This window comes from Rattus norvegicus, chromosome 3 (genome assembly GCF_021556685.1).
Source record: "Rattus norvegicus strain SHRSP/BbbUtx chromosome 3, alternate assembly SHRSP_T2T, whole genome shotgun sequence".
Lineage (NCBI taxonomy): Eukaryota > Metazoa > Chordata > Mammalia > Rodentia > Muridae > Rattus > Rattus norvegicus.
In genome coordinates this window covers 104,928,904-104,953,517 of record NC_141536.1, presented here as the reverse complement: position 1 = coordinate 104,953,517, position 24,614 = coordinate 104,928,904, and the positions used below count along the sequence as shown (strand labels likewise).

The 24,614-nt window shown below is 45.3% G+C and overlaps 2 protein-coding genes across 3 annotated transcripts in view; one reads left to right on the top strand and one right to left on the bottom strand.

The window, feature by feature from the left end:
- Window positions 1-3,693: 3,693 nt before the first annotated feature.
- On the top strand, window positions 3,694-7,385 carry Srp14 (signal recognition particle 14). The gene is given in 5 exon segments (NM_001106497.1): window positions 3,694-3,795; window positions 3,936-4,008; window positions 4,436-4,548; window positions 6,316-6,348; window positions 6,870-7,385. Coding segments are annotated over 5 exon segments (333 nt in total). The 5' UTR covers window positions 3,694-3,771; the 3' UTR covers window positions 6,960-7,385.
- A 553-nt stretch (window positions 7,386-7,938) lies between these two features.
- Window positions 7,939-24,614, bottom strand: part of Eif2ak4 (eukaryotic translation initiation factor 2 alpha kinase 4) — an 85,433-nt gene continuing 68,757 nt past the window's right edge. The window contains 12 exon segments of one of the 2 annotated variants that reach the window (NM_001105744.2): window positions 7,939-8,179; window positions 9,003-9,121; window positions 10,370-10,414; window positions 11,109-11,177; window positions 12,296-12,393; window positions 12,941-12,999; window positions 15,007-15,119; window positions 18,661-18,747; window positions 20,934-21,062; window positions 22,241-22,348; window positions 22,629-22,763; window positions 23,097-23,267. In NM_001105744.2, coding sequence (NP_001099214.2) covers window positions 8,122-8,179; window positions 9,003-9,121; window positions 10,370-10,414; window positions 11,109-11,177; window positions 12,296-12,393; window positions 12,941-12,999; window positions 15,007-15,119; window positions 18,661-18,747; window positions 20,934-21,062; window positions 22,241-22,348; window positions 22,629-22,763; window positions 23,097-23,267 — 1,191 coding nt within the window. In that variant the 3' untranslated portion in view covers window positions 7,939-8,121. 2 annotated transcript variants of the gene reach the window in all.

Here is a 24,614-nt window from a genome sequence, read left to right as displayed (position 1 = left end):
GGCCTCTTATTTCTAGATGTAAACAATGCACCTATAAAAACACCCAACATCTTCATTTTCATTAGGAAGTTCTGAGCAAGCCAGATTTAAAAAAAAAAGATTTATTCATTTATTTTATTTTATTTTATTTATTTATTTTTTGGTTCTTTTTTTCGGAGCTGGGGACCGAACCCAGGGCCTTGCGCTTCCTAGGTAAGCACTCTACCACTGAGCTAAATCCCCAGCCTCGATTTATTCATTTATTATATATAAGTACACTGTAGCTGTCTTCAGACACACTAAGAGGGCATCGGATCTCATTACAGATGGTTGTGAGCCATGTGGTTGCTGGGAATTGAACTCAGGACCTCTGGAAGAGCAGTCAGTGCTCTTAACCACTGAGCCATCTCTCCAGCCCGATTTTTTTTTTTTTTTTTTTTGAGACAGGATTTCTCTGGCTATTCTAGAACTCACTTTGTAGACCAGGCTGGCCTCAAACTCAGAGATCTGTCTCTGCCTCCCAAATCGTAAACTTATTTTAAAACATTAATATTAATTTTCATTAATCTTTAAGTAAATCTTATAAATTATGTATTTTGAATAGTGAAATTTAAAAAGTCACAAAATCTCCCCTCTCCCTCCCTCTCTCTCTCTCTCTCTCTCTCTCTCTCTCTCTCTCTCTCACACACACACACACACACACACACACACACACACACACACACACACACAATTTTTCATTGTAAAGATGCCTACGTCTCTCCTCCTTCTCCTCTCTTATTCTATATACATGGTACACACTTTGGGGTTGTGTACTATGCTTCTCTTAAGTATCCCTCTTCTAACCCCAGTTATTAGATCTAAAGCATGTATATACTTTTATCTCTACTTTAAATTCTACTAATGCTGCACTGTAACTCTGAGCTGAAATTGTTTTCTGTAGTGGAGTCAAGGTCTGGGCTTTGTTTTGTTGGAGATTCTTTTTTTTTTTCCGGAGCTGGGGACCGAACCCAGGGCCTTGCACTTGCTAGGCAAGCGCTCTACCACTGAGCTAAATTCCCAACCCCCTTGAATGGAGATTCTTGAGAAAGGAACTCCTCAGGATACTGGTGTTAGTCCAAGCAGCATTTCTCTGTCATATACATACAGACACACATAGATACATACACATAAGTAACTGGCATTTGCTACTTTGTGGGTTCCTTTTTTCCACCCTTCTGCACCCCTCTTCTTCTATCCTTTCAAGCCTCTAACACCAGGTAGGAGAGAAGACAGGATAGAGGGGAAAGGGGACAGCAATATTGTTTGACTACTTCTTTCTGACTCTGGGTGTTGAGTTCCTTGGGGGCAACTCCTCAGGTTATCTAATTTCTTTTGTCTCTTTACACATAACTACTTGAAAAACCATAGCCAACAGCATCCAAACATCAACTAGCCACCTAGCCCCTTCTATGGGGGCGTTTGCATTTATATAGTCTCTGAAAAGTGGCCAGAATTCACTCACTCACAGAAACTATGTGCTGCTGGTAAAATCACACCACTGCTACAGCACCAGGCAAGTCATAGTCTGCTGTGGACAATCTGCGATCAAAACAAAAACACATTTTTATAATATTTCTGTGTTTTTAAATAAACCAATATTCTCACTACACGCACACACACCAATGACCTTCCTTAACAGAGCAACTGGTTTCCTCTTTGGGACCTTTGCTCTAGACAGTCCTTTGGTCTGAAACACTCTCTGTCTCTGGAATTTTGAATGTCTATTCCCTCTGTCTTTCAGCTCACAGCCATCCTCTTCCGTTTAGAAGATTCCTCTCACTGGCCCTGTGACCTTCCTAGTGGCCCTCACAGAGTTGGTTATCTGAGGCTCAGCTACCAGAGTGTGGTGGTTGTTTCCTTCTCACCTTCCATATCAAGTTCAAGGAAGCCAGGACTGTAGTGTGTCTTATGCACTGCTGTATGTATAGACCCTAAAAGTCCTGGCACAGGCTAACTAGCACTTGCCAAAATCCTGTTGCTAGGTTGAATATTTGTCCTTACAAAGGTCCAGAGTTAAAGTTGGCTCTCCATAGAGCAGTTCCTAAAACTCTGGCCTCCTAACCGAATCGGGAGGTAGAATTGGACTGGACTTTTTGTCGTTCTTGCTAGAGCTGGGGGTTGCCCTTCAGGGCCACCCAGCCCGCTTAGAGGAGTTCACCTCTATCAGTTGACTTGGGATGTGGCTCAGAGGTAAAGCATTCATTTGCCTGGCATTCACAAGGCCTGAGGTTCTAGAACTGCATAAGTAAACATTTATTGTTTGGGAATGCGATGGAAATAACAAGGGTATGATGGAAGGAAGAAAGACCCTGATAGGCTCAGATATTTGAGTGTTTGGCCACCAGGGAGTGACAATATTTGAAAAGGATTAGAAAGATTAAGAGGTGTACTAGGCATGTTGGAGGAGGTGTGTCACTGGGGACAGGCTTTGAGCTTTCAAAATGCCTGGCTCTGAGCCTCTCTGCCTAAGTATCAGGATATAGAGCTCTGAATTAGTTCTCCCTCACCATGTCTGCCTGCATGCAGCCAAGATATCGGCCCAGGACCCCCGAGACCAAGTTCTCAGTACAAGGGAAATTTATTTGCCCCATCAGGGAATAAAAGACAAAGACAGTGGGCGATAGTGGCATATACCTTTAATCCCAGCACTTGTGAGGCAGAGGCAGGCAGATCTCTGTGAGTTTGAGGCCAGCCTGGTGTACAGAGTGAGTTCCAGGACAGCCAAGGTTATCCAGAAAAACCCTGTTTCAAACAAATAAACCAAAACAAAAACCAAATAACCCAACCAAGCAAACCAGAGAGAGAGAGACGGACAGACAGAGGGAGAGAGAGGAGATAGAAGATGTGGGAGAAGGGGAAGCAAACAAGGGAGAGGAGGAGGGGTATTTGTTTTGGAATAGAACAAAAGACTGCCTCTCTGTACAAGGTAGACTGACAAGTCCCAGTGGCACTTTATAAAGGTAAAACGGAAAACTTAGTATTAGGATGAGGTGTTTAATTTTAATAGGCATGTGAATTAGGCGAGCCATAGGGGGCTTTGATTGCTGGACTTCAATACTTTGATATCTGGACCTTGGTAGTCAGCCTCAGGAGAAGGAAATGACCAAATAAGGGAACAGCCCTTGGTGGCTAGCTTTAGGAATTTTTTTTTAGCAAGGCAGAGGGAATAGAAGGTCAATGTCTGCCAGAGTAATACTTGCCAAAATTGAGTCCCTTCAACGATAACACACTAATCTTTGAAAGTGGAAGCAAGCCCCCAGGTATATGCTTTTGTTTATGAGTTGTCTTGGTCATGGTATCTCTTCACAGCAAAAGAATAGCGATTAAGACAAATGGCTAAAGCTTAGTTAGCACTTCTTATTTACCAGACTGTATTCTGTATTTCAATATAAATATATCTGCTCTTCCCGGCCATATTGTGAAAGGGGTACTTCACCTTAAAAATGAGGAAAGTGAGGCAGTGGACTCATGGGTGACTTTATATTTCTATCCAGTCATTCTTTTGCTCTCATTCCCTCCTACAGCCTAGGGTGAATCTTGTCAAGGCAGTCCAACTACCTAAAGTGTCATTCCTCATCTTGGAAAGAAGTGGGAGGGGGTGACGAACGCGCAGGCGCAAGGCAACCGGAGCTAGGTAAGGATTGACGGAAGACTGGCAACAAAAGCGGAAGTTCCGCCCACCACAAGCGAGACTTCCGGTTGAACCTCAGAAGGCTTCTGCTGACGGAGTCGGAACCTGCGGAGACCAGGATGGTGTTGCTCGAGAGCGAGCAGGTACCGGCGGCCCCTGAGGGCCATGGACTCGAGCCAATGGGGTCAGCTCGGGTAGCGTTTCTCCCTTTGCGGGCGGGCCTGGGCCGTGACGCGGCGGGGCGAGGACTGGAGACTGCCTAACGGGGCGTGTTGTGTTGCAGTTCCTGACGGAGCTGACCAGGCTCTTCCAGAAGTGCCGGTCATCGGGCAGCGTGTTCATCACCCTGAAGAAGTGTAAGCAGCTTCCCGGGCCGCGCCGGGGCATGGCAGGGAGGGGGCAGCCCGGCCTCTGGCCTCTCCGCATCGGCCACCTCCTGGGCTCACAGCCGCGGCAGGGCTAGGAAGTGTGGCTGGTGCGGTGCCGGCCGCCCGCTCACGGTGACACTGGGGCCCTAAGTGTGTCAGACGTCCACGTTCTGTCAGGCAGCCCTACCCCTGCTCCATTAGTGAGGCTCCCAGTGTTTATCAAGTCGTTGCTCCTAGTTTTGACCATATCGAAAGAGATAGCGGGTGTGGTGAATTTATGGGAGTGATGGTGGGAACCCTTCCTTACGATGTTCAGATTTTCACTTTGAACCAGAAGTAACTCCTGTGGTCTGTGGTGATGGTGTTTACTCGGGTGTTTTGTTTTGTTTTGTTTTGTTTTGTTTTTTAAACACAGATGATGGTCGCACTAAACCAATCCCACGGAAGAGTTCCGTGGAGGGCCTCGAGCCCGCAGAAAACAAGTGTCTGTTAAGGGCCACGGATGGGAAAAGGAAGATCAGCACAGTGGTGAGATGGAGTCTTTTTTTCTTTTTCCTGCTTTGTTTTCTTTTGAGTTGGCCTGACTGACTGAAAAAAGTCACTTTTCTCTCAAATAGCCAAGGTACAGGAGCAACCTGTCTCAGTGCTAGCTAGTAGAATGGATTAAAAAAAAATATCTAAAAGCATTCTCGGGCCGACTTTGAACTTGTGATTTAGGAAGATCACAGCTGTGGTCACAGGGTTGTCTTATCAACTGAGACAGATGACAGTGATGATTTTCATGCACTCGGAGATGGAATCCAGGCCAGGGTCTTCATCCTGTTAAGTCATCACTCTGTTTTGAGCCTCATCCCCTGACCTCTGAACTGTACAACGCTGACTGAGGAGGGGCATGTCTGGATTACTTCTAGACTCCCTTCCCTTTCATTTTGGCCTGTCACTCCCAGGCCGTTTTGGGATCAGGGTCCACTTTGGCTTCTTTTTGATGGAGGGGGTTGTTTGGTTGAGATGAGGTCTCATGTAACTTAGGTTCATTATGTAACCCACATGGCCTTGAACTCCTGACACTGTTGCCTCTGTCTCCGAAGTGGTGGAATCCCAAGTGTGCACCACCTTCCCAGTTATTATTTCTTGTAGGTCAAATTATCAACAATAAACTGTTAAAAGTAGAGACCTAATGCTTGTTCTGCTGGAATTTCTGTGGAAATGAGTATATGGTCCATTCTCCTGCTGGTAGTTGTGAAGAATGACTGTATTTTCTTTCTGTGCTGGCCCTCCAGTACACAGTCTCTGGGAATTAGATTATTTTTAACCTGATTTTTCCCATGTTTTTGTGGTTCACTTAACAAACGTAGCTGCAGATGAGGCTTGGTACTATGAGGATATATAGTCAAGAACCATGGCCTTTTTATAGAAGAGTGGATATGCAAAACAGAAAGATTCCCTGGTTTTAAAGTGAATGCTTCTTAATTCTATAGAGCGCCTGTAACCACAGTAGTACAGTAGTTGATATCTCAAGAAAACCTTTGAAGTAAAGCAGGGTTACATTGCTGTCATGGTGGCTATCGATGTGAAACTGATCATTTTTCCTAGGAAGTATTTCTTTTATGGCAGTTTGAATTGTACTTGTATCAGTCTGAATGATTGGCAGACAGTGCAGGCCTGTCCAGACCAGAGCCATCTTGTGCTCACTTGTGGGAATAGTTTTAGTGTGTATTGCATAAGAAAATGAACACTGACAGGCCCTCTGATATCTCTCAGAATCCAAAAGGAAAAACTCAGGGACATCTATATAAGGATTTATTTTTTTACCTTAAAGAGTGTGTCACCATAAGATCTTCCCATCTCTGCCTCCCAGTTGCTGGGATTGGAATTATCAGAGTGGGTTTGTCTGAGGGGTTTTACAGTGGTGAGTAGTTTGGTGGGAGCCCACTTTTGCCTTCCCATCCTGCTGCAGATCTCATGTGGAAGAAGGCACAGAGCTGCTTTACTTGTTCTTGAGAGCAGGTTAGGATGGAAAGACAGCAGTGAGTACATTTGGATCCCTGAGGTTGGGAATCAACATTTAAAGATTAGCTAGTCATCTTTTTGTTTCCTTTTTGAAACAGGGTCTTTGTGCAGTTCTGCAAATCACTATGTAGACCAGGCTGGCTTAGAACTCACAGATATCTGTCTGCTTCTGTCTCCAGAGTGCAGAGGTCCCTAGGTGTTTGTGAGCCACCATGTCTGCCCTAGGTGTTGTGAAATAGGTGGTGTCTATATCTATAAAAAGAGGTGCTCTTTCTCCCTTTCCAGGTGAGCTCCAAAGAAGTGAATAAGTTTCAGATGGTAAGTTCCATTTGCTTGCTCTCCATTCTTCCTTGAGGCGAGCCATGCTGCTCAGGGTAGGAACCGGACCTCACCGCTTGCCTGTGCTCTTATTTTATGAAAATAGGTCACCTGGGTTTTCCCTGCTTGCCTGCCTGCCTGCCTTTTTCTTTTTCTGGTTTTCTGAGACAGGGTTTCTCTGTGTAGCCCTGTTGTCCTGGACCTCACTCTGTAGACCAGGCTGGCCTTGATTCCTTTCCATCTTTAAGACTAGTTCTTTCCTAAACTTCAGACATGCTCTATATTGCTGAGTAGGACATTGCCTGCAGTTTTTCCTTTTTGTTTGAAAGGAGTGTGAAGCTTGCAGCTCCCTGCGGAATACGTCTCAGGAGCTGCTGAAGGAGTGCAGACACCGTGGCACCCGGGTTGCCAGTATAGGTGTCGCAGTAGGCTTTCTCATGCCAGCCACTCTAAGTCCCATGGAAAGTCTCCTGCTTCCCAGTTTGTACCTTTTCTTGCTAAGGCCATGTTCTGGCTTTCAGGCCTATTCAAATCTACTGAGAGCCAACATGGATGGGCTGAAGAAGAGGGACAAGAAGAACAAGAGTAAGAAGAGCAAACCAGCACAGTGACAGGCGTGGCCACTACCAATCAGCTGCACCAGTGCAGTTTTCCTGTTTGCTGCTTTCAGTACCTCTGTATGTAACCGTTTTCACGGAAGGGTCTATTAAGAGAGAAGGGTTGGGATGGCCATAGGCTAGTTGTGGTAAGAAACCAGTTTTAGATTTGCACTGTATGGCTGGATATTCTTAGATTCCAGCAGTAAGGTCTCTAGTCATCTTTGAAGAGCTATGCATCATAATCTTCATGCTAGTTGCTGTTTTTCCTACCATATTCCTGACAATAACTCCTAACTCTAGATGGTACAGTTACTCAGTGGTTTTTGCCTTGTCTTTGAGATTACTGTAATAGTTTTATTAAAAGTTGTGTTATCCTACAGGTGGGTTGTTTTTCTTGGTTATATAATTTAAAATAAAAAAAATCACATTTAGTTATTTTGTATGTCTTGCACATTTGCTGTGCCACAGCAACAAGTTGTGTGATTGGCTCTCCCATACCACACGTGTCTGGGACTGAACCGGGTCATTGGGCTTGGTGTCTTTACTGCTGAGCCGCCTCTCTGGACCTTGTCTGATCTTACATAATTCCTTCAGCCGGTCTGAGCTTTCAGCCAAACAGGAGTTTGCTTAATGACATTAGGATAGACATCAGAGAATCATCAAGAATAAAGATTCTGCCTGGTGTGGTGACATAAGCCTGTACTCTCAGTGGTCTCTCAGTGGAGGTAGCTGATTGAGTTTGAGACCAGTTTGGGGTGCAAAGTAAGACCATGTTCTGCCCGCCCACCCAGCTGAAGAGGCGGAACAGATCACAAGGGATGATTTGATGATTTTTTTGATCTCTGCCTTTTTTATCTACTAGGAGAATGTAAATAAATGTTAGGACATTTTTTATGTGCTTAGTGTTTAGGATCAAAGGAAGACAAGTCTGTTTTCTTCTCCAGCTCCGTAGAACCTCCAGTATTGGAAGAACTGCAACTGGAAAACAGCTATATATATGAAAACATTTATTATATCAAAAAGGTGAATTTATAACACATGAAAAACCGACAAAGCTCAGCTTTGTAGGACAGCTTATTAGAATTTAAAGTTAAAATGGATTGAATGCACAACATTCCATTATTCCAGTACAAGTCCCTGTCCATCTGAACAATACAGCAGCAGTTCTTTAGGGTCAGAATAGGATTCTGTAGTAGTCATCTCTGTAGCTGTACAGGAACAACACCGACACCCTGCAAAAGAAAAGGACAGGCGCACGGATGACAGACTTAGTGGGATAAAATTGGCGAACAGCTTTGTTTTAATTACAAGTATGGTAGGAGACTGATTACTAGAAAGGGTGCATAAACATTCCTGGAGCTGTGACTGACAGTTTGCAGTTAAGTTCTGATGAAGAAACTGCCATTCACCACCAACTTCCTTGACATCTTTTTGGTTGAAACTGCCATAAATGATTGGCATTTTGACATATACAGCAAAGACAGTCATGTTCTTTGTTTTTTAATGTCATTTGCTTTTTTGTGACTGGGTTTCATTTAACTCAGACTGGCTTTAAACTTGCTTATAAAGCCAAGGATGACCTTGGATTCCTGATTGTATCTACATCCCAAGTGTTAGGATTATAGTTGTGTGCCATCATCCCTGCCCTTAGTTGTGTAAATGTTTTCTAAGGCTTGGGAGATGGCTTACTTGGTAAAGTACATGCCAAGCAAGCATGGAGTTTGAATCCCTAGAACCAGTGTTAAAAGCTGGGCAGAGTGGTTCGTGAAAGTGTAACCTTGGACAGGGCAGAGATGTGTGTGTTCCCCAAGCTCAGTGATGCCAGTCAGCCGAGCTAGAGAGACCCTGTCTCAAAAGGATGTGATGAAGAGGAAAGTGGCATGAGCTCCATGTCTCACGTGTCACACATTCTACTCCAATGACTACATTCAGGCCCACAGTGTTACTGATAAGATCCTCACTGTGATTCAGTCTAGGACTCCTGGGCTCTTAATCCTTGACATTCACTCAGACCCTTCCCTAAATTTTAACCACATGAAACCTGCTATAACTTACTTCTTCTCAACTTTGATGTTATAGATTTCGTCGCAGACGAGTTTGAGGTATCTTTGCTTTGGCAGGCGTGACAGCAGCTGTTTCACGGTTGTGTTAAATGCCTGTTCATCAGCGTCCCACTAGGAAAGATCAGACCAGATGTGACAGAGCAGAGCAGCAGGGTTACAGCCTAGCCCTGTAAGACTATCGGTATCTAGTTAGAGCCTGCTTGGCCTTGCCACAGCCCAGCTGTGCAAATGTGACTTTAGATTGCTTTCCTTGGACATTTCCTGTGTGCGGTGGACATTGTTGCCTTTCATGTCTGCTCACTGGACTGGATCAAAAGTCAGCAAACTGCCAGAGAGTGCTGTATGCTTATCTGTCTGATCAACAGGTAATGAGGAGAACAGGGTCTTAGTCTGTACCACTGTCTGGCCCTGAACTGAGGACCCTTCTGCTTCCAATTCCAATCTTAATGCAGATTATTTTTAATCTATGACCAAACTGTATGGATAAGTTATTTGATAGGAAATGCTTTGAAAATTACCTGTAGCCTGTCATCTCAGTTCCTAGAAGCCTGAGGCAGGAGGATTACTGCAATTCAGGGCCAGCTTGGGCTATTATTGTTACTGACACAAACTAGGTTGGAAAAAGGGACCATTAAAAGAACTAGTTCCAGAAGTTGGCACCTGGGGCATTTCTCTTGATTCAAGATTCATGTGGGAGGGCCTAGCTCACTGTGAGCGATGCTATTCTGGGCAGGCAGGCAGGTAGGCAGGCTGGCTGGCCTTGTCTATAAAGCAAGCCTGCCAGCCCGCTAGTCAGTCAGTATTCCTGCCTTGGAGTTCTACCTTGGCTTCCTTCAGTAAGGGACTCTAGTCTATAAGAGGTGATAACCTTCCCTCCGAGGTTGTTTTTGGTCAGTGTTATCACAGCTGCAGTAGGCAAACTGGGATAGGCTATGTGGTAACATTCTTTTTCACAAAAATATAAAATAAAAATTACCTGTAGTTATTATCTTATTACCATGGGAGACTTGAAAATTTTAAAAATAGAAAAACTGTATAAAAGTATAAACCCGTAAACAAGCAATTTTTTTGATTCTTTTTTACAATTTTCTGTGTAGTTGTGCTTCCCTAACTGGGATGAAGATTTGCTTGGGAAACACATGGCACAATGTGTAAGAAGCTATTTGATGCTACCTGCTAGGTTCAAGTCCTGCCTCTGAGCCTTTGTGGCTGTGATTCTGATTCAGAATGACCATAACATATTAATAGAAGGACCAACGTTACTAACTAAATTCCTGGTGCTTCCAGACAAACGTAATCACTGAGGCAGTTAGACCGCTCAGCGGTGTTGTGTTGTGCAGAGCAGTTGCCATCGCTTACCTCTAGCGATAGAAACTGTAAGATGGTCTCCTTGGGTAGATCCACCTGTTCATACACAAAGCATATCATTTAGTAAGAAGTCTAGGCAGTGCACCCTGGCTGGGGCTACGGTGTCACTGGACAGAAATAAGGCTATGGATATTTTTTCTGTTCACGTGTGCGTGCATGTGTGTGAAGTCCCGAGGTTGATACTGGATATTCCTAGCTTCTCTTCCATATTATTCTTTGAGGCAGTTTCAGTGACACCCAGAGCTAGCTGATGTGCCTAACCTGTGAGCCAACTTGCTGATGTCTTCCTTCCCCTGCTGAGGTTGGAATCATAGGCATTTATGTGGGTTCTGGAGACCTGGACTTTAGTCCTCATGCATGAGTTTTAACCATGTAGTTCTCTTCCCAGCCCCTAAAGCAGACTTCATTTAATTGGACTGTGTGAGCTAACAAGCACTGGAGGCTGGATTTCAGATCACATCCACACCCAAAGGTACAATGCTGCCTGCCGTGTGTGCTTAGTAAGGCCTGGGTTGAGTGTAGCCATAGAAACAAAGAGAAAGAAGAGAAACACAAATGGCCATCTTTTCTCTCCAGCTTTTTCTAGCTTTAGATCACCTGTAATTTACATGAGGATCAGCCGTGTCTGACACCAGATACAGCTGACAGCCAAAAACCCCTGAATTCTGAGGCCACACTAGACAATGCAGACAGATGCTATCTTCAAATTGTTAAAGAACATGTGACTTACAGCCAAAATTTCAATTTCACTGCTTTTCTGATGTAAATTGGCAAGGGTAGTCTGAAGTCGGGTTTGCACCTAATAAGAAAATGGAGTTCAGAACATGTTAAACTAAGCCATGTTATTTCTCATTCCAGAACACAACAGTGTGACAAAGCCAGGGGTTAGAAAGGTTTCTGAACAGAACATAAAGCTTTGCTCTCGACATAGCTTGGAGGAGGGAAAGACTGATTTTGGGGCTTGTCCTGTTGCCCAGGTTGGTCTCAAACTTCAGACCTTTCCAAGCAGCTGAGGTTACAGGTCACACCACCACACCTGGCTTACAGATGCTCTTCAATAGCTGGGCTATGGTGGTGCACACCTTTAGTCCTAGCAGTTGAGGGGCAGAGGCAGGTGAATCTCTCTGAGTTCAAGGCCAGTCTGGTCTACAGAGTGGCTTCAGAGCCCAGGACAGCCGAGGCTACACAGAGAAACCCTATTTTGAAAAAGGAAAGGAAAACAAAAACCACAATAGCAACAAATCAAATGCCCTTAACATTGTCTTCCATTAGTATCATGGCACTCTTACCACATTCAACACACTCTGTTACTTCTTTTTTTTTTTTTTTTTTTCCGGAGCTGGGGACCAAACCCAGGGCCTTGCACTTGCTAGGCAAGCGCTCTACCGCTGAGCTAAATCCCCAACCCTCTTTTGTTCTTTTAACTGCATAAGTCACTGCCTCTAAGGTTATACACGTGGCCTTAGCACAGGCATACAGCAGACACTGAAACCATGAGAACCAGTCTTATGACTGGTCTAAAATGACCTTATATAGAAGAGGAACAAGCCACTTCCAACTGCCACAGCGGGCAGATTAGAGGGATCATCTGTTGACAGCTGCTGCTTACTAACATCTCTGGAGGACAGACAGCTGAGCTGTGGCACCAGAGGAGTTTTGTTGAGATCTTCAGAAGCCACCAGGTTGGCTCTTTAAAGCTAAGGACAAGCCACTGGAGAAAATGGCTTAGTGGACCCAGGTTCAGTTCCCAGGACCCGCATAGTCAAAATGTGCAACTCCAGTTCTAGGGGATCTAATGTCCTCTTCAGGCCTCCAAGATGTATGGTGCACAGACATACATTCAGGCAAAACACCCATACATGTAAAATCAAGGCAAGCAAGCCAGCAAGAAGCCAGAGAAAGGTGGATGTGATATACCTGAATCTCATGTCGCCTCCTGGTGCTGGCCGACAGTTTTTCTGGTGATATAACACTCACAGTGGGGACTACTGTTGTTCCATGGATTTCAAACAAACCTGGGACAGAGTTTCATGTTACAGTCTTTACCTAAGCCCAGTTTCTAGAACACACCATAAAGAGTTATTTATTAGTGTACATCTGGCTGTGACTGTAGGCCATAGAGCATGTCTGGGCCTTCTTTTATCTCTCTGAGATGGAGTCTTGTTATATATATTTGAAGACCAGGCTGGCTTCAAACTGTATCCTTCTGCCTCAGTCTCCTGAGTGTTAGGATTACAGTCAGTGGCACCATATTTGGCTCCAGCTACGTTTCTCTAGTCCGTTGTATGAAGGAAATGTCTATATTGCATGTAAATAGTGAACTAAATAAGACGAAGGTTAATTCCATGTGTGAATACGACCCTGAGGCAGGCTAGGGTTAGAGGGCTGGCCCCAGCTGCCTTAGCACTTCCAGGATGTTGGAACACGTCTCATGTCATACAGCGTTGTTGACACTTTCCTTTAAAAGGTATTTTCAGTGTGAGAAGGCATCAGCCTCAGCCCTAAGACTCAGTGCAGACAACACAGCATTCTTAAGGCTAGAATTTCAATTAGTAATTATACCTGAAGCATTAGAAAACGACCCCTTCAGAGTTTGTACGGCAAGATTATCAGAAGCGTCTCTAAAAACAAGCAAACAAACAATTAGGAAACCATCACCAAGGAACAAAGCAACTCAGATAAGGATGTCCTCATGCCACCTTTCCTACTGAATATAAAAACATGGCCTCTTAGCTATCAGTTGGAGGAAGAAGCAAAAGAGAAGGTGCTCTTAGTGATGGTGTTGGTCATGAGCAAGTAATAATTATTAAGGACAGGATTCGGGTGAAGAGACCAGACAGCATTCTGATTCATTCAGCTGGGTCTGAAACCCAGGCTCCACACAGGCAGCTCATTTAATGAATGCAGTGGGTGTTGGTTCTCTCCCTTAGAATACAAAGGAACAGCAGTAGCAGGGTCCACCTGCACTCAGCCAGGAGCCTTGGCGACCAGCACAGGAGATGCTTGGAAAATACAGATATTTCAAAAGCCGATCACAGACGTTCTTTCGAATGCTGCACATTAATTTATAACCTTTAAGGCACATAGTAGTGCCCCTCCCCTTTCATTTTCTAAACGTCTGTGGTTTGTCTGTGCTTCTAATAACCTGGCAACTTCAAGAATAGGACACTCCTTGAAAAAAGCCTGCCTGTGAATTCATGGAAACTCAGTGGTCATGGAAAGTGTGTGTTGGGAAGAGGGTTGGGGGAGGGGTGACTGGGGGCACAGGTGACAAAGCAAGGCTTATTGATGCCCCAGTCCTGGCATTCATGGTGCTTGGTGTCAGATATCCTTTGCTGGAGGTACATCCATCAGTCCTGTCCCCTGTCATTATGCCCGGCAGCACTCAGGCTTCTATTACACTGTAAGACCCCATTGTGACAACAACCTGTTTCCAAACACTATCAGATGTCCCTGTGGGAACAAAATTGCTACAGATGAGAATTACTGACATCTTCTTTAAGTGTTTTCTTTCTTACTTTTTGTTGTTTTTGAGACAGGGCCTCATGGATCCCAGGCTGGACTTGAACTTACTATGTATTAGAGGCTGACCTTGGATTCCTGACCTTCCAAGTCAGGATTATAGGTATCTGTCAGGATTATAAACTTGGATTTGTTTGTTTTGATATGATGAGCATGTATAAAGGAGTTGTAAAGACATAAAATCTTTTCTAACTCCACTGCACTTTTATAATCACTGAGAAGTAACTACAGTCAGACATCTGTACAGTCCTCCAGATGTGTTCTATAAGTGTACTGCATATTTTGCCTTAAGAAAGTAGGATTACACTCTCCATCCCATGGTGGGTAGACTTCTGCTAAAGCTCTGCAGAGATTATAAACAAAATGCAACACCTCCGAGACTTTTGAACACATCATCACTTTTAAAACTGAAATTATTACCATTATTTTTAAAGAATTATTTATTTAATGTATGTGAGTACACTGTCACTGTCTTCAGACACACCAGAAGAGGGCATCGGGTCCCATTATATGTGGTTGGTGGGAACTGAACTCAGGACTTGTGGAAGTGCTCTTAACCACTGAGTCATCTCTCCAACCCCCTTATTATTATTTTTTAAATAAAGTTTTTTTTTCTACTAAGATATATTATCTAGGTTAACATGACTTGGTTATTACTTTCACTTAAAGTGGATAAGATTTTTAAAATGTTTAATGTCAATTTCTAGTAGATTTTGAAAATTTTGAGATGGATATTAGAGTGTGGCTGTGTAGTACAGGATGGCTTGATTTCCCTTAGCAGCCCAGGTTGGCTTTGAACTTGTGATCTTCCAATCTCAATCCCCTAAGTGGTGAGATCACAGACATGTGCCACCATCCATCCCACATCAACTGCAGTACACTGGAAGAGATAACGCATGGTCTTACGGAGTGAGTGAGTTCTTACAAATGCAGGCCGCTCCATGTATTATCTCGTCTGCCTATGGCTGTTTGTTTACCTCTTCTCTGCCATGTTATGGCATACACAAAGGGGCGGGGCCTTTACCAGAAAATAAGTAGATGGGGCTGCCCAATTTTTGGCTTCACAAATTGTCAGCTAAATTACTTTGTTTTCTTTATAAATTTACCTGAAATTCCTTTCGTCACCAACTTTGGTCCTTAGTTTCTGCATAACATGGTCCACAAGATCTGATTCCAACACACGTTTTTCTGTTTGCCTCTCCTTCTCAAAGGACTTGACCTTGGAAAGAATGAAATAATTACCATTTGGAGGTTTCTGCAAAAATGGCAGCTCATTGTGCTCTAGTGAAGCAACTGGGTCAACAGTTTGTAGTTAGTGGATCTTAACTGGGGGTGATTCTGCTTTCTGGAAGACATTTAGCATTTTTTTGTTTTTTAAAGTAGCACTTTAAAAGACTGTTATTTTATTTAGTGTGTGTATATGTATGTGTATGGCTGCATGCATGCCATGGTGTGTGTGAGGTCATGTTACTATGGGAGTCCTGGGAGTGGATTTAGGTCATCAGGCCTGGTGGTAAGAGCCTTGACTCACAGGCTCTGAGATGGTTTTAGATGTCATAACTGGAGTGTGCTCCAACATCTTGACATGCACTATGACAAGGTTAAGGTCAAGGATACAGCAATGAGGAACCAAAGCTCCAAACATTAGAATTGTTGCTGAGATATATGGCCCATTCAGGAGCAGTTAGAGATGACAGAGTGAAAAGAATGGCTCTCGTATTACTACATTATTCTTTCTTAAGCATCCTCCAGTCAATTTTTGAGGTTTCTCAGACATCAGCACAACCTACCTGACAAACCCACTTTCATGGTGTCTCCCTGTCACACTCAGTCTCATGGCCAGCACCCAGCTGTGCTCTGGGCTAGCCTGATGCTGTCACATTGTTTGCAGATTCTCCACTCCACAATAACACCCTGCACGTAAACTTTTTTCAAACTAAATTCTGATGTCCCCTTTGTCCAGACTTTTACTGGTCCCCACTGGCTGCTAAATGACATCCAAACTCCTTGATCTCGCTATGACCATTCATTCCTGCCTGCTTAAGTAAGTAGCCTTCATCAAGCTACGCTGTGCGGGTACAGTACCACTCCATCCTTGGCATGCCAGAGCAGCTGCTAACTACCCAAGATGCTCATAGATTTGGGGCTCACACCATTGGACCTACTCATGTTTCCTCAGAATGGGGCAGACATTCATCAGCTTCCCATCCCTCACCCCACCCAGATGTGATCTGTCTCAGCTGGCCATGATTGTGGTTGCCAGAGTATACAGAAGGTAGACTGGGACTCCAGAGATGTAGCTGTCATGAGTTGTTACCCAGGCTGGGGCAGGCTCTTCTTTCAATGCAGTGTTCTTGAGTTACCAATGCTCCGTAAGAAATCCCAGTAAACTCACTGCTTCACCAAGCAGGACTTGGATAAAATAGTTTGTTTGTTCTATATTGTCCTCTCTGCAGTGTATGGGTGCTTCTGTACAACTCTCTGGGAAAGGTCATACCATCAGGATAGAATCAGAATATTTTCCAAGGACCTGTTCCTATCTTTGAGAGAGCCTACTACTAAAACCCTTCCATGATCTTTGCTAAGCCCTCTGCTTAAAAGGCCCTTCAGCACACATCCATAGCTTGCCTCTCTGTGACTCCAGAAACCCCACTAGCACCTGAAGATGTTCTCCCACTACCTGCCACTACCTTCCAGGCTTAGGATGTTCTCTATAGGACACTGACCACCATTTTCTAGCCTACAATGTCCCCATCAAATTATATTTGCACCTCCATGTTTATTATTGCCCTAATACAACAGCTAAGATACAGAACCAGCTGAAATTCCATTTCATCAGCAGCAGATGAATGGACAAACAAAATGTGGTGCATACACACAATGCCGGTTTTTCAGCTGTAATGAAAAATGAAATCAGATTTCCAAGAAAACGGATGCAACTGGAGATTATGATGTTAAATAAAATGAGCCAGACACAGAAAGACAAATGCTATCTGTCTGTTCTTATATGTGAAATCCAGATGTGTGTGCATGCGTCTGTGTACTCATGCTCACAATTAAGAAAGGGATCACAGGGGAGGAGAGGTTTCACGGGGTGTGGGAAAAGATAATAGAATCCAAGTTACATGAAAGCAGAAGCAAAGAGTGTTTAGAGGTAGGAAGGAGACCAGAAAGGAGAGGGTAGGGAGGGGAGGAGAGCCTAGCAGGAGGGACAAGAATGAAACCAAGTGCAATGGCATGGCATGTATGTATCTGTGGAGATCCTCTGAGGGGCTGAGAGAGAGCTCAGCATTAAGAGCACCGAGAGAACATGGGGTGTTTGACTCCTCCCAGCACCCACATAGCAGCTCATAGCTGTCTGGACCTCCAGTTCCAGGGGATCCCACACTCTCATACAGACACATATGCAAAACAAAACACCAGTGCAGATAAAATAAAAATGAATAAAATCATTAAAATAACCAATCAACAAAGCAAACAAAAAGGAAATGCCATCATTTGTACGTTAATAAAATGATCTTAAAATTAAATATGCTATGTTAAAAAGAAGAAAGAGGGAAGACACAAATTACTAATATCAGTAATGAAAGAGGGGACAAAGTTTAGAGACAGTGGGACAAATAACCAAGGGACCTCTGAGACAGCCACAGAGGAAACCATAAGAGAGACATGGCTCCCTGCTTATCCTGAAAGAGGTGCTTGGACAGCTGTGTGAAGGCCTGTGTAGGCCTTGTTTGCTAACTGGGTGTATATGTGTCTATAGAGAGGAGTGCAGATGCCTGAAGGGGCTGGAGGAGCTGGATTCTTCTGGAGCTGGGGTTGCAGGGAGTTGAGTCCTGATGTGGGTGCTAGGAAGAGTCAAACTCTCTCTCTGGAAGGGCAGTACATGCTCTTTCTGACTAAGCCATCTCTGTAGCCTGGCCTGTGGGATTTTATGAGGATCATATGCACACATCTGAGGTGCAATTCTTACTGCGTACAAACTCTTAAAACAGGTCCAACTCATCCTGACAGCAGTACAGGAGAAAATACGGAGAATGAGGTATAAAAGCCAATCTTTTCCTTTCAAATCAATATTTAAAAAGGTCACGAGGTGGTAGGTTTATGTACAATTTTAGTTAGGTAGAACAGAGTAAAATTGTTTAGGAAGACTCCAGAAGACAAGCTGTTGACAGGTACAGCTCTCCTAAGAAAGGAGCTCGGGGCTGGGAGATGGCTCAGTGGCTAAGAGCACTGGCTGTTCTTACAGGGTCTGCATTTCATTTCCATGTGGCAGCTTACAACCATCTCTAACTGCAGTTCTAGAAGAGGGTGCCAGACCCCCTTTCCTGCCCTCTGTAGGCACTGCACAGACGGTGCACGGACAGGTGGAGGCAAACACCTATACACTTAAGGAGTAAACAAAAATGCAGACTTAAAAATTGTATCTATTTTCACTAGGAAGATGATCAGTCATGAGAGAGAGAGAGAGAGAGAGAGAGAGAGAGAGAGAGAGAGAGAGAGAGAGAGAGAGAGAAATGGCATGCTGAAGCACACTAGAGGCTCCACAGGCAATAGTTGGTGGAAAATGCTTGTTGATTTCCCAGTGGTCTCTGTGCGTGCGTGCGTGCGTGCGTGTGTGTGTGCGTGTCCATGCATGTGCGTGCGTGTGCGTGTGCGCGTGTGTGTGTAGTTTTAACGGGTTGACTTGAGGGTCTCACCACGCTAGGTAAGTGCTCAACCACTGAGCCACACCTCCAGCCCCCCCCTTCCATCTTTACCTTGACATGGCTTCCTTCTTTATCAGAGACCAGGGCCACATAGGTGATTTCGTGATGTCTGCAGTATTCTTGTAACTCTTCCTGGGACTGAAACAAACAGTGAGACAAATGGACACAGTGTGCCTGAGCCCCTTCAAGCCATTAAAGACAATGAAAAAACTGCTTCTAATTGTATTCCCAAGGTGAATTACTAAATACTTAATTCCGATTTTAGGGATGTGAATGCTATCGAGAGGAGCACAGAATTCCAGGAAGATTCTCTTGTCCTTTCTCTACTTTCATGATTATTTTGAAGGACGGTGAACAAGTAATGCAGTTGTGACAGGAAGAGGTTTTCAATGGCTTCAAGACTTTGAAAATGTGCCAAGTTCTGTCTCTCTGTCTCTGTCTGTCTCTCTCCCCCACTTTTTCCCCCTCAGCATTTCAGGAAAGCAAAGGGACGGTAGAAAGCAGAATTAAGCTGGGTACTTTGGTTCTTGCCTGTAATCCCAGCACCCAGGAGGAGGCTGAAGCAGGATGGGCTACACAGTGGGACCCTGTCTCACAAAACAGAAATTGAACAACAGAACACTTCTCTAACAGCATAGAACAAGCAAATTGGTGCCTTTTCAGTTCCACGATTAAAAACTTGACAACAGTTTTTATATGAACACACACAGAGCAGCTGCAGAAAGGTCATGGCAGGAGAGTTGGCCTGTGTGTTTCTGGTCATTGCAGAGCCTTGGGTTGCCATTAGTGGTAGATAATCTACAAGCACCCCTCTAAGATCTGTGACAGTGCGGACATGGGTCTCTAAAGCTCCAATGCCACTTATGAAGGGCAGGCAGTGTCCAGGGTGCCACTCTCCTCACTCCCACAGCTAGAGCAGGTATCAGTCTGCACATGGAGGAGGCTGAAGACTTAGAGATATCCACACACACGCCAAGCTCAGAGAGCCCTCGGGTGCTAAGCTGGCCACAGCATGCCCTCATCTTAGTCCCTAGAACCTGTCAATAGCCCTAGGCCATCACAGGGGCCAAGGCAGGCAGAGGCAGAGGGAAGGTAGGGACAGAAGTCTTTACTGAGGACAAAGTGAAGAGGAAGCCTCAGGGAGGAAGATTCCACACAGCTTAAAGAGAGGAAGGGCTGAGCCAGTGCAGGAGGCCTCTAGGAAAAGGCAAGGAACAGACCCACCCCTTAGGCCTCTGGAGAACAAGCTCTTAACCCAGACTTCTGACTTCTAGGAACTTAGAACAGGACAGTTAAGCCACTGGGTTTGTGGACATCTGTTGTAGCCGTCAGATGCTAATGCAAGCGCTAACTCCACCCACAGAGATAACGGGTAACTCCACCTGTTTGATAGACTCTGGTGAGACCGGCAGGCACATCCACTTTTTAAAAACGTTTTTACATTTTTATATGTATGTGTAGTCTCTTTCTGTGGATACCTCATGTGTGTATGGACCTGCAGGAGCTAGAAGGGTTTGGATCCCTGGAGCTGGAGTTACTTGCTGATGTAAGCCATCTGACATGGGGCTGGGAACAGAACTCGGGTCTGCTGGAAGAGCAGCAAGGACACTTAGGCTCTGAGGCACCTCTCTAGCCTCTGTCCGACCTTCTGACATTGCTACAGGGAAGTAGAGTTACACAGACCCCGGAGAGGCAGATAGATACGGCAGAGGGTAAACAGATAGTAAAGCTGGCAAACTCTGACCAGAGACAAAGACCTGAAGGTTTGGCAGACTTTAGGGCACCAGTAGGGCATCACTGCCAGTAAACTGGTCTAACAGGTTCAAGGCCCGATCAGTACACAGTTACCCAATGTTTTGGACCAATCAGCTTCCACGTCTTTGATTAAACTGACCAATCCTATATTAGGGGACAAAGAATGCTCAAAGACCATTAAAACTCCCATCCCCAAGGAGACTAGACCTCGGGCTCCAGAGGCCTGCCTATGCTCTGGGAAGGGTCTATCTCTCTCTATGTGCCTTATGTACCTTGCAGTGTCTGACATTTTCCCTGCTGCTACCTGCTATGCTTGAGGTTTGTCCTTCCAGAGAAAATGAAGCCAATCAAGAGCCCCACACAATATACCATTATCATCTACAAAGCTCACCTCTGAGAGACTCACCATTGAGTTACAAGAAAGGAAGGGAAAACAACAGAAATCTTAGTGTTTGAAATAAGCTTAGGATCTTGGTTGGGCCCTATGGCTGCATGTGGCCATAGGTGGCTGGCCATACTTGTGAAAGGCTGATCTCTGCTGATCCCATTCACAGCTTTCTGTCCCTTACCTGTGACCAGTCATACATGATCTCTGCAGTGATGCCGGCCGTCCAGAGTTTCTGGGTTAGGTTGATGGCCCTGGACATGGACATCTGGCCAGCACTGACAACCAGGAGGTCACAGGAGCTCACTGTAACCTGAGAAGAAATAGAGTTACATGGGGCAGGGTGGGGAACACCTCAGCTGTAGGGGTGAGAGCAGAACCCTAGCTAGGTAGATGAGTGCCCTGGAAATTGTGAACAGCTGCACAGTGCACAGGTGGCTTTGGTTTAAAATGACAAGACACAGTTTAAAAAGATCTTTACAGACATAATTTCAGCTGTCCTGGGCCATTAGGAAGATACATTTCCATTTCTGCCCCCTCACCCAGGGAAAATGGATCTTGCCTGAAATGGGAAAAGCCATTTCTTTTAAGCTTTTCAGACTAGCTGGGTTTTTGAGAATGGGACTGATAAAAGTGTGCTACCAAGCAGAACATTTTATCTTTATGTCGTGTACTGTGGATGTGGCGAGTAAGTAGGAGAGGTGCCCGAGGCAGCAGCAGCCACAGAGCAGAGGGCAAGGGCTGAGAAGCAAGGAAGAGACGACTCAGGCCTGATCACAGGAAAGGTCATTTCCAAACACCCAGGCTGCAGCTGCCACATCTTCCAAGCAGCTATGTGCTTTGTTCCCAATTACTAAAATCCTAGAATCTTCAAAGTGATGGTTTTTATATGTCAGTGAGATAACGGAGACCGGGGTTGGGGTCGGGGGCCTGGCCCTTGGGCAGACTAAGGCAGGAAAAGGGTTGGGGCTTTCAGACACAGCCCCAGTTCTGGGAGGGGAAGGGGGAAGTGGATCATTGCTGACACTGTCAATCCTGCTATATAAACGAAGCATCCACCTAACAGCAAAGGACAAGGTTCAGAGTGCTCTGGAAGGAAGCTCCTGGCAGGCAGGCTGTGGAGATCCCGGGGATGGGGCACCACGCAAGGCATTCCTGACACACCTAAGATCTGCACGTCTTCACTTTAATGTCCATTTTATTATGCCAGGTTGCCACGGGATTTCTCTGAGTTCTGTGACCTGCTCTAAGAAATGGGGCTTCTAACTGGCATTGGAAGTGGAGGGGCAACTTGGGGACACAGCTCTCAACCTGTGGTTCTGCACTGTCCCCAGGTGGGTGGGAGTGTATAAAGGGAACTGTGTTAGCTGGTGGCTGCGGCTGCTGCTCCTCACTTGGCATGTGGGGGTGACTGGGCAGGCTGTGTTCCAAAGGTGAGTAACACCGAGGAACGGGGATGCCCCAAAGTGTGCTGCAAGCATCAGGACTTACAGGCTCTCCCATGTTGAGGACAGCGGCGAATATCTTGTCTATGGCTATGCTGACACCGACAGCAGTGGGCACTGGCCCCAGAGCCTGTGGGCCTCTGAACTTGGGAATCTGTGGAGAGACCAGAGGCCAGGCTAGGAAAGAGGAAAGGAATATATTCTGGGGAAAGCAACAGTAAAAAAAGCAAGCCCTCAAAAGCCTGGCATGGTGCATGGCTGTAATCTCAGCCATGGGAGCAGAGGCAAGAGGATACATTTATATCCCTAGATGAAGGCTACATAGGATTTCTGGGCTGCCTTTGTGCATCGTAGTGATAAAGGAACACGAGGTGAGGAACTAGAGGACTAGCAGTCAGCCAGAGCAAGTCAGCACACACAGGGCTTGTCCTCACCAGCAGGTCATATCTGCCACCAGCTGCAAGGATCTCAGGCACGACCCTCTGCCTGCGTTTGCTGAATGCCAGGAACTGGAAGATGATGCCATTGTGCTGCTGCACCTTGTAAACCAAGCCCAGGTTGATGGAGACCTGTGGAGGGAACGGCCACACCCACCCATCAGCAGCCTCAGTTGTGGAATGTGGACTACAACTCTGTTTGAATTATTCTGCATAAACAAAAACCTTCAGTAAGATCTGGCAAGAACGTTTCGTGGAGCCTACCAAGCTCTCTGACAGTAACTCCCTCTTTGAGACACACACCACAGAGTGGGTGTGTGTGTGACAGAAACAGTGAAGCTTGCAAAGAAATCTGGAGTTTTGGAAAAATACAACACTAGCATTAGGGAAATAAAACCCATCCCCCCAGCCACTATTATTACCACAGACTCATACTGCCAGCACAGCGCAGAACAGCTGTCAAACCTGCAACTTCACGCCAAGTTTCTTCAGCAGCCCGACAACTTCCTCTAGGTCTTTTAAGCTATACTTCACCAGCTGAGCAATGCCTGTTTTCTGTTTTATTAGTGAGTTTATGGTCGGCGTTAGGTCTTGCAAATCCCCCTTCTGCTCGATGAACTTATAGAGTCGACACAGCTGGAAAGCAAAACAGCACGGTTAGCTGCTTCTCTGATAGGGACACCATGCACAGCGCCCACAGCATGTGGCATTTGGTGGTCACAGGTAATCCTAGCCTTTGCTGCAGTCCCACAGAGTGCCCTAACCCCCCAATTCCACTCGGAAGCAGCTCACAGAACGTTTGAGACACAGTCCATATACTTAGTGCTGAGTACTGGCAGTGATGGGGACCGGACACTGGCAGAGCCTCTGCTGGGCATCGTCCCTACTGTAAACCTTGTTCCCCTCCACCGTCCACACCCTCATTTTCATGACCACTGGTGAACAAATGAGAGGGGCTGGCCATGCCGGTTGTTCAGATATTCACAGAGTTAGCCAGAAACTCTCCTCTGCCCTGCCTGAGTAATCCCCACGAGGAGCCCGGGGCTGCCTCCTCCTGCCCTGCCTCTGGAGCTCCTATTCCCTCAGCTCATACGTGGTGCTAGGTACACACTCTGTGTCTGCCATATCTGCTCCAGAGAAGAGCAGTGCTGGGGACGGCAAACTCTGGCTGACCCCAGTCCCCAGCAAGCAGCAGGAGGAAGAGGGAGTAACTACAGTCATAGTACCCAAGAGAAAACTAGGAGCCGAGCTGGAGATCAGACCAAAATTCTAGCTATGCCACACTGTAGGCCACATCTAGCCCTATAGGCTGGTTCACAAAACCCAGGAAGGAGCTGAGTGATGTCTCAGCTTAATGTAATCAGTTTACCATAAGTCATTTGCACTTTAAATCCTTAAGAGTTAGCTTTTTTCCCTTTTAATTTTACTCTTTATTTTGAGACAGGGTCTTGCTCTATAGCCCTGGGACTCCTTATGTAGACCTGGCCTCACACAGAGGTCTGTTCCACTCTTTACTCTGCTGCACTGCTGCTGGGATTAAAGGTACACACCTTTAATCTGTGTACAGAAAAGTGGTTTTCTTGTAATCTTCTAAGTTAAAGATACAAGGATTTAAATACAAACTCGTGTTTTTGACTTTTGACTTAAGTTTCCTTCCTAGGGTTGGCGGTATATAGCTCTGTGTGCTTGGAGCTCTGGGTTTGATTCCTGGTACAAAGTAAGTAAAATAAGAGAAATAAGAGAAAGTGGTTTTTTTTTTTTCCTTCTAATAGCATTTCCAAGAAATTACCCCATTAAAACCTGGCAGGAGCAATGGGGAGCTTTTGCACCCATGTGACTGGATGAATCTCGGTGACTCTTGGGTTTCAAGATGTCACTGTGAACTAAGATGGGGCTGAACACCAGAACCTTCCTGCCCATCCCCCACTTCCCTAATATACTTGGAGCACCATTTTAAAATAGTGAAGAATGAAATGTTATTAT